Source organism: Salminus brasiliensis, chromosome 17 (assembly GCF_030463535.1).
Source record: "Salminus brasiliensis chromosome 17, fSalBra1.hap2, whole genome shotgun sequence".
Taxonomy (NCBI): domain Eukaryota; kingdom Metazoa; phylum Chordata; class Actinopteri; order Characiformes; family Bryconidae; genus Salminus; species Salminus brasiliensis.
In genome coordinates this window covers 2,029,744-2,039,743 of record NC_132894.1, presented here as the reverse complement: position 1 = coordinate 2,039,743, position 10,000 = coordinate 2,029,744, and the positions used below count along the sequence as shown (strand labels likewise).

Sequence of the window (10,000 nt, the reverse complement as noted above, 5' to 3'; positions counted from 1 at the left end):
GTGGTATGTGAAGGTAAATAAGCAGTTCTCATTTTGCGCGAAGATTTTTTCATTGTTTTCATTCCGGGGTAGTGCACTATAGACCCCTGTGGCGCGGCCTAAGCTTTCAGCCTTTGTTTTCCTTCCATTACTTTTACTTTTCTACTTGAAGTCGTTCTGAAACCAGTACTTTTACACTTTTACTGGAGTAAAAAGCTTCAGTTGATACTTCAGCTTCTATAGAAGTCTTTTAAACCCTCCTATCTCCACTCACTTCTACCTGAGGAATGGATGTCAATACTGTTTATAATACTTTAAATGCCCGCTTTTTTCTGGTCCAACTATGTACTGATCTGGAGCTCTGTGTAGATCTTAATCTTGCTCTCTTGCTTTCTTGACAGTGTGCTATGTGAACAAGTCTGGAGTCGTCCTGTGAAGTCTGGTGGGTTTTAGGGTAATGGCTGATTGGTGTGTGATTGCCTTTCACAGCAGCTTGTAGAGTCAATGGAGGTGAAACATCTCTCAGGAAGCTGAACAAGGCAACTGGAAGGCAAAATCAAGGCACTTACGTGGCACTTTCCTGAGAAGGGGTCACAGTCATGGGACAAGCCACTGCAGTTACAGGGCACGCACTGACCCCTGTAGAGTCCCCATCTCTCCCGGTACTGTCCAGGGCCACACTGCTGTAAAAAGTGACAGTATACAGAGTGACCTCTTGTCAGACCTCTTGCTGACACAGATGTGCAAATGAGAAACATTGCCAATAGAATAGGACCCTCAGGAGCAGAAAAGCATGACCCTATTAGCACCATGTCTAAAGCCAGATGTGGGCAGGTTTGAGCTGCGTTCAATAGTTCTCTTTATTAAATCCTTCTGCCACTGAAAGCAATCAAATCCTCACAGCAATGCTCATCCAACATCTAGTAGAAAGTCTTCTTCTCTGGACAGTAGAGACAGTTACTCCAACAAAAGCAGGATCAACTCTTTTAATACCCTTGATTTCAGAACAAAAAATAAATGAGCAGGTGTCCCAATACTTTTGTCAGCATAATGCACTGACAAAAGTAAAAAGCAGGGCACCGTAGGAATAAATGATGGTCAAAATTTAGCATTCAAATGTTTATGAATATTTAATGGGGTATCCTACTTTTTCTCACATGACTGGACATCCAGGAGTAAGGTGTCCCATTACTTTTGTCCCTTTAGTGCATTTTTACAGCTTTTATTTTTTTAAATAAATGTAGGTAGAAAGAACCTGCAAGCCCATTTTTGAGTATTATGAATACGAATGTCCGCTCACCTTTGAAATGGACCCGGCAGAGTGGTCACAGTGTTTTCTAGAAGACTGCTGCCATCGATGCCCACCACCGAGCTTGAACCAAGCATAGCTATATGGAGTCTCCCGGTCAGCGTTACAAAGCCAAAGTCCGGCCAGACAGCAGAGCAGAAGTCCCCACACACGGCTCATCCTGCTTGTGTTTACTGACCGGGCCCTCTAGGACAAGGTCAAGGTCAGAGGAAATTCTCACTCGTCCACCTCCAAGTCTGAGCCTGTGTTCTCCACTACTGTCTACGATATCCTCATGTGCCAGCCTGTTGTCTTTATATGTCTAGTGCAGATGCTAAACAGTTAAGAACAGTGAAAAAATGTCCTGCCTTGGGACTGTCCTCCTTCCCTGGTCCAAAGATCACTTCTTATCTTCCTGCTTGTCGGCCTGTCGGTGACTGCAGCGTAGCAGTTTAGAGACCTGGCAGAGATTGAATTCCTCACATGCTAATAAAAGCGGCGGGTGAGCTCAGGAATATTTTTTCGACCAATATTTGACTTACTTCCTCCGTTTACACCTCCTCCTTTCTGCACCCACACTACTGATAACACGTTTATGAGGAGGAGGAGGCGGCCTGCACTGGAAATATTGGCCCTTTTCTCTAATAAGTGCCTTTGGCACCTTTTTTTACTGTAAATCTCATAATATGACACATTTTCATGTATTATTATAGTCATATTACAATGTAGTATAATCTGACCTTACTGTAAATGACCCCCCAGTTAATGTACACTGATTTAAACCCATTCTGATAATAAAGCACAATGAGCTGCATTGGTATAAATATTACACACATTTGCACTTTCTAAAAAGCAGAACAGCAAATTAAAAAGTAGCTCCTACTTCTATTCAATTTAATCAAGAATCATATAATTCAACATTAATAAAACCAGCTAACTTGTTAAAAACATGCTTCCAGTTACAGAATCTGGCGTAAAATGTCCCCACTTTCCCTCAACAGGCTCAAATTGAGTCGTGGCACTCTTGCGTGTCGCCTGGTGGCTTTCACTGGTGCTGTGTTAGGACCTGTTAGAGAGTGTGAAGTGTGCGGTAAGGGTGTTTGCATTGGGCCTGTAAGCTGTGAGTGAGTGAGTTTACTCTGTGGGTGTGTTAGACAGAGTGGGAGATAAGCATTGCCTCTTGCTTTGGCAGATCAGTTACACTACCCCTATAACATACACGAATACCTGAGTGTGTCATTTGTTTAGAGTTAAGTATCTGCCTCTGCAGGTTAAGTGGTTAAGTGTTTGAATGGAGTTCGGCTGCTGTACCGGTGCTGGGACATCCCATGCACAAGTTCTGGATGATTAGACCATATGGTCACCCAGATTTCTGATTCGATGTTGGCTTCAGGTTTGGCAACGTCCAGTTTTGCACATTATATAGTTCGTAATGTAGCCAATAATAGTAAAGCTGGTATGACAATGCTGCTTGACTAGTATAGTGTGACCAAGCTGGTTGTCCAGGATGACCAGCTTGACTAGACACATCAATCAGCTTTCCTCCACTTGTCAATGAGTATGACCAGCTTGACGACCAGCTTGGTCATGCTAATCCATCATGACATCATGAGGTGGTGATTGTCCAACATCCTGACCTCACTAATGCCACTCTTAACGCTGACTGCTGAATGAATCGAATTCCTCATAGCAATTCTCCAAAATCAAGAAGAAAGCCTTGAACGAATGCGCAGGTGTCCCAATACTTTTGTCCATAGAGTGTAGTTGAAGGGAAGTGTTTAAACATGTAGGCCTGCAGTTAGCACAATGCTAACACAGGCAGTTTTAACCCTAGGGGGCAGTGGTGGCTCAGCCTTTAAAGCTCCGGGCTATTGATGACAGGGTTGTGGGTTCGATACCTGGGCTCGGTGTGTGTGTGTGTAGGAACCGACCTCGGACGTAAGGAATCTCAGACACAGTTAAAACTCAAACACTCTTTAATGAGATGTACAATGCCCTCATACGATGGGGTAAAGAGCGTAGCTGGCGATGCCGCAGGTGTTGCTGCCATTTCGGATCATGCGCATGTAACCTCCTTCACCCCAACCAGTGCCCCAGCTGTGGACAGAGGAGACAGAAGGCCATTAAACTCCCTCCACGCCCTTTAAAAGTTGAAGGCTGTGCTTAAGAGTAATCTGTATTCAGACACCCCTGCTCTAAATGGTTGAAGATATAAGGACAAGATCTCACCTGTTTTTGATGACCCAGTAGTCCCTGCCACCTTCAGAGCCATGGCCAACCAGAAGCACAGCATGGCTGAGGTTGTTTGGATTGCAGTTAGGCTCCTCGTAGATCCCTGTCAGCACATTTACAATGAATGAACAATGAATACACAATAATATTTTGGGTTTGGGTCACATGACTTCATTCAAACTCTGATTCACTGATATGCTTCATATCAGTCCTATGATTCACACAAAGGTGGTCTTTAAAAAATAAAAAAAGAATGACAAACATTGAGATGCAGAGGGAGATTTTGCTCAGATAGCAATGATATACATTATAGACAAAATGACAAAAGTATTGGGACACCTGGTCAATTATTGTTTCTTCTAAAATCAAGGGTATTCAAAACATTGTTGAGGTAACTTCTTCTCTACCGTCCAGAGAAGAAGACTTTCTACTAGAGTTTGGAGGAGAACTGCTAAGGATTTGTTTGCATCCAGCAACAAGAGTGTTAGTGAGGTCAGGATGTTGGATGATCACCACCCCCCTTCACCTCCAACTCCCCAACTCATCCCAAAAATACTGGATGGAGCGCCACCACCATCATTCCAGAGAACACAGTTCTTCCACTGCTCCACAGCTCCTCAATGCTGGTGGGCTTTAGCTATACCCCTCTATAGCCCACGCCTGGCATTAGGCAGCATGGTGCCGATAGGGTCATGATGTTGATCTGCTCCAGAGAGTCCTATTCTATTAGCAGTACTTCTTCTCTACAGGGACTAGACAAGCTGTGTGTGTGTGTGCATTTGCACATCTTTGTCAGCAATGGGTGCAGCTTATAACAGCTGAGTGCATTCATTTGAAGGGGTGTCCACATACATATGGAAATACAGTGTGTGTGCTGCAAAGTTAAGAAGAACAATACATTAGCTGCCTACCTGAGCTATAGAACAGAAAGCTGGAGTGGTCAGCGTCTACTGCAACAGTGATTGGCCCAACAACTGCCAAGGCATCAGCTAAGGCCTGTTCATCTCCTTTAGGAATGAACCTGTAGTCAGTGATTTGGGCGACGACTTGGCTGGGGTCATAGAAACACGGCTGCGTGTCCTAATGAACCAAAACAGGGATTACATTTATTATTTCTGGAACTTGGCATCAGACGTATTTGATTAAGCCATCACAAAAATGAGTTTCCACTCACCGCAGAGGTATATGGGTAAGTGTCAGTGCCTTGAAGCCCATTGCTGATCACATAATCGTATGCGTTCGCCATCCAGGCCCCGCTGCAGCCGTGCGTTCCATAAGATCTGGAGCAGTCCACCAGATGCTGCTCACTCAGGGACACCAGCTGACCTGTCTGCTTGAACATCTGTCCCTCAATGGCACCCGTAGTGCTGAAGGCCCAGCATGACCCACAGTAGCCCTGAGCAGAGAGAACAAGACACATATGATGAAAAACTAAAGAGAGGCAAGATGTTAAACCATATATGCAGTGATCAGCCATAACATTAAAACCACCAGCCTCTGCAAGACCTCCGAACGTGTCCTGCTGTGGTACCTGGGGGTGAGGTTGGGCGTCCATGAGCATCATTGAGCCTTGGGAGCCCTAGACCAACAGGGAACAACTGGGAACACCCCACAGACCACAGACCTGCCTGATGCCTGATCATCAAGTGGTTTTAATGTTATGGCCTGTTATGGTATAAATGGAGAGAGTCAATTCCCACCTGGTCTTTAACCTCGGTGACGTATCCCATCGTCCTGTAGTCCAATGTGACTGACCTCAGTTTCTTAGCTTGGTAGCGCAGCTTTTTCGCAGAGGCAATCTTCCCTGTCCTTTTCAGGTTAGCGTTGATGTTAGCTCCCTGTAACTGCTTATACTCCATTTTTTTCTAGATACAACATAGAACAAAGAAGAACGCTCAAGACAAGCAGTGTGAATGCTGCATAACGTTACAGTACATCTGAAAGACACTGACTTACCAGGTCACCGTATTTGTTCATAGCCATGGTGAACTGTGACATGCCTCTATGAAATTTCCTATTGTTATCCTCAATCACTTGCTTATTGGTCTCCCAGATGACCTTTCTTTCAATGTCGTCAGCCTTTGGGCAAAAAAAGAGAATTACAGCAAGTCACAAGAGAACAGATCAGGAAGAGCTGAGTTAATCGAACACACCTAATCAAGCACAGGAACACAGCTGGAGACTGAAATATGGCGAAAAATAAATATCTCTATATGAATATCCCTATCTATATACAGTATGCCAATATTCAGCTTTCCTGAGGTTTGATAGGTTGGTAAACATAGAAATGTAGCGCCACATTATTAAATGTGTGTGTGTACAATTCATTTTACCTGACAATTTATTAGAGAGTGAGGTCCAGCAATTAAAAACCCAGCCCAGGTTTGTTCCAACTGCAATCCTGGGTGTTTTTTTACTTTCTGGACATCAATATTTCTAATCCTGGGGCAGCTAGGTCTGCCAGCAGAGCTGCCCAGGCAGTGTGAACAAAATTCTGGGTGGATTTTTACTTTATGGACCTCGATTTCCCCTCTCTGCATTTCACACACTGTGCTGCACCAAATCCAAAACACCAGGACTAATATAGTGGAACATGCACCTGTCCCGTGTTTTTAAGTGTTTTAAGCACATACACTATATGTCCAAATGCACCATGGCAGGGGTAGTGCAACTTTGAGGAGCTCCAGTTACTCCAACAACAGCAGGAGAAACTCTTTTTAATATCCTTGATTTCAGAAGAAACACTGAATGAGCAGGTGTCCCCAAACTTTTGTCCATATAATTTCACAAGGTATATTGTATAGAAGTACACTGTGGCAATCCTTATACGTCACCGTATTGCGGACCCCTACTTTACACACTCGTGCTGTGTTAATCTATGTGATGTAATGAAGTGCACACTGCTGCATCACCTCTTCTTCATAAGACACTCCGTTGTCTCTCTTCCACTGCATCCACTCTGTGGGTGACTCTTCCTCTGACTCTGTTGCTGCTCTCAGCGGCGCACACACACACAGGCCGAGCAACACCGTCCTGCTGAACAGCTCCACCCAGTGCACTCGACGAATATCTGTGCAAGACAGGACCAGTTAAGGTAAAGGTGAAAGAAATGTGTCCTCCACATTTGACCCATCTGTGGTAGTGAACACACACACACTAGTGAACTAGGGGCAGTGAGCACGAGCACACACACACACACACACACACACACAACAGGGGGTAAAGGGTTTGCTACATTGCTTGCTACATTGGCATCTTGCCAAACCCGGGTCTCGAACCCACAACCCTGTCATCAATAGCCCGGAGCTCACTGCCCACCTCGCCACCGCTTGGGAATGTCTTCTGGGTTTGTCACTAGACACTAGAGGGCGCTCCAGAGCGAGTCCGAAATATATGGTCTTTAAACGGAGCATTTAAGCAAAATCGTTTTTTTAATTATTTTCATACCAAAAACTTCAACATACCTTCAAATGTTATTTTAGATATTATTTTAAATAAATATTAATAAAGCTAAAAAAAAAAAACTCCAATTATACGACACTTCTATTTATACGACACTAAGGTCTGCTAAACTAATCAACCTCACTAATTATCTATACTTTTTAATTAATTATACGTTAATAAAATGCTTACTTGCATTTATTGAACAAGTTTTAAATTTTTTTTTTTGATTTTTTAAGTTTCCCGTTCAACCTTACATTAAAAAAGTGCAGCAGTTACATAAAGGATGCCTTAAGCAACTTATTATATATGTTATTTTATTTCTATATTAATTCAAATAACTACATTTTAATCGTAGACTTGTAAATATTTTAAAATAAAAATATTTTCGATCAATTAAACTGTGAAAAAAGCAATAGGGATTCATACTGACGTTGGGATTATTCAATAATAAATCATTTGGTGTACAAACTCCTTAAAACCTTGTAAAAAATAAAGAAATATAGTTATAAGCTTGGCTAATAATTAATGACCTTTTCTATGATTCTTAATAGCATTTATTGAATTAATTATTCACCTGAGACTCTCTTATTTACGAAAATAATAGATAATAGATTATAAGCATTCAAAAACCTTTATAACCTTTATAACCTTTATAATAATTGCTCTCAGGGGGCAATTTCTGTGAGAGATGTAGCTAAACACTGCCCATTGTCTTCAGTCTGGAAGCACAGTGTGCTGTTTAACCTGCAGGCCGCTAGGTGGCGCACGTATCAAACAACGGCGCCCGTGCTGGTCTGAATCTGCTGGTCCAGAACTGCGGCTGGCTCTGCGGCTCTGCAGATGATGCGTGTCCTCTCTGCTCCAGATTCAGATGGTATGGAAATGAAGTTTTACTCTTTAGAAACGTAATGCTGTTTGTAATTAAGTTTTTTAATAATCTAAAAGCAGCTCAGATGTGAATAAATGTATAAAATGACTGAATATGAATATGTGGACCTGTGTAATATAATTGATTTTACACGAATTTAACATTCAAAATGACTCTTATTTTAAAAGTGATGATCAAATGTCAGAGGTCAGATAACAGACTGGAAAGGTTGGTCAGCTTCTGCTTATGTTAATACAGAGTGTGTATATATATGTTAATAAAGCATAAAATGTGATCCAGGGGTTATGGTACAAAAGGTACTTAACTTTTGTTTTATTTTTATTTATTTATTTATTTATTTTTTACAATAAGTTCAATTCAATTAAAAATGTATTTATATATTTATATATTTGATCAGTTTATATATTGTCACAAAGAGCTTTACAGAGATCCAGGTCCACAAGCACCACAATGGAGGAGGTAGCGACAGTGGCAAGGAAAAACTCCCTTAGACGAAGAAACCTTGGGAGAAATCAAGACTTAGTCCGAGGGACCCATCTGCCTTAGGATGACCCGCACAGCATAAACAAACGAACAAACAAACAAACAAATAACATTACAGATAGCCAGCAGATAGCCAGCAGATATCGGCCTGCTGGCTTGATAAGGTCAGCACCCCCTGACTGTTTGCCACTGCTGGTTCCCCCTCAGACCATCCGGATTACCCTCCTGCATACAGAATCTACCCATGTCCAAAACTGTGCCCTATTCACTAACCCCTACAAGCCAAAATACATCGTCTGTGCACTATATGGTTGACGTGGCGCAAGAGATAACACCACTACCAGCCAGTGAGCTCCCACACCATGTGGGAGACTGGGGTTCGATTCCCAGTCTGGGTGACTATACTGAGTCCTTGGGCCAGACTCCTAACACTACATTGCCCCACCTTGGTAATATGAGCAACCCTGGAAGTTGCTCTGGATAAGAGCGTCAGCTAAATGCCATAAATGTAAATATATATTACAGTGCATTGTGGGATTGTTACAGAGCAGTGCACTGAAAAGTCAGCACTATGTTTTCGGCCTGCAAAAATGGCTGAGCCCCAAAGTAGTGCACTATGCAGTGAATAGGGTACAGTTTCGGACACAGCTCATCTCAAACAGATTTTGATGCATTGAGAATTTTATTTCAGAAAAGAAACTTATTAACTACTGTGAGAAAAAATTAAGACCCTGATTTAAAACTAGTTGTTAAGTGTTGTTGATTCTGCGTTAGATTACAATTATTTACGAATCTTGTTTGCAACAGAAAACTGAAGAAAGTTTAATTATATAATATAATAATAAAAAATAATAAAAGAATAAATGGAAATAATAAGTGGAAAATTAGTGATAAGTGGCATTTTGTCCACTACCCAGAATGTGCTAAGCAAAATGCCAGTGGACCAATCCTGTGCCACTAAATGATCCTCTTGCTATTAGGGATTATAGAAAGACATATAAAGTAAAATGCTTTAAAATATGCATAGAAATGTCACATTTGAGGTTTGTTTAATTTGACCAGGGGTGCAAAGGTTATGCACAGTCCACTACTATGAAGACGTTGGACACCCTGATCATTTTTTTTATTTTATTGATCTATTACTTTCTATTACACAGTACATTTAATAAGCTATGGTTAATGCAATACATTAAATTAAAGCAAATAAACAGTAATTGCATTTATTTTACACTTCTATTATACCTGAATGTGCAGTAGCCTGTCTGCAGAGGACGTCACTCTCATGTGTGGCATTGTGGGGCCTACAAAATCTGTGTAATCTGTGCTGTTAATATGTCCTATTTTATTATAACCTTATTTAAGTGTAAATAATAGTCTGTATTTGTTACTCACCCGGCATCTTGTTGCAAAGCTCTGTCCAGAGGTAGGATGTGTGGTGAGAGTCCTGTGCGCTGTCCGGAGGTCACTACAGCAGAGTCCGGGCCCTGGTTATATACCGTGTGAGAGGTGTGTTCTCACTCTCCCGACCTGGCATAAACACAGACAGGCCTTAAATAATAAGCTTTGTGTCTCAATAACACCCAGGTCACTCTAATCACGGCCTTACTTCACACACACTTACACGTCAAGCGCTGTGACAGCACCAGGTGATTTTATTCAGGCCTGCAGTAATCACTGCTCTGAGC

General features: G+C 42.0%; 2 protein-coding genes across 2 annotated transcripts in view; both read right to left on the bottom strand.

The window, feature by feature from the left end:
• The window catches only part of lama3 (laminin, alpha 3), a 28,114-nt gene extending 26,377 nt beyond the window's left edge, over window positions 1-1,737 (bottom strand). Inside the window, exons 1-2 of the mRNA XM_072660713.1 lie at window positions 1,280-1,737; window positions 549-662 (exon numbers count right to left, since the gene is read on the bottom strand). Coding sequence (XP_072516814.1) covers window positions 549-662; window positions 1,280-1,447 — 282 coding nt within the window. The 5' untranslated portion in view covers window positions 1,448-1,737. The remainder of the gene's footprint in view (window positions 1-548; window positions 663-1,279) is intronic.
• Window positions 1,738-3,264: 1,527 nt separating this feature from the next.
• cts12 (cathepsin 12) lies at window positions 3,265-9,714 on the bottom strand. The gene is made up of 8 exons (XM_072661105.1): window positions 9,708-9,714; window positions 6,412-6,569; window positions 5,456-5,578; window positions 5,200-5,364; window positions 4,674-4,895; window positions 4,411-4,579; window positions 3,497-3,602; window positions 3,265-3,364 (listed from the first exon to the last, which is right to left on the bottom strand). Exons 1-8 carry the CDS (start codon window positions 9,712-9,714, stop codon window positions 3,265-3,267), a joined length of 1,050 nt encoding a protein of 349 aa, XP_072517206.1.
• Window positions 9,715-10,000: the final 286 nt, after the last annotated feature.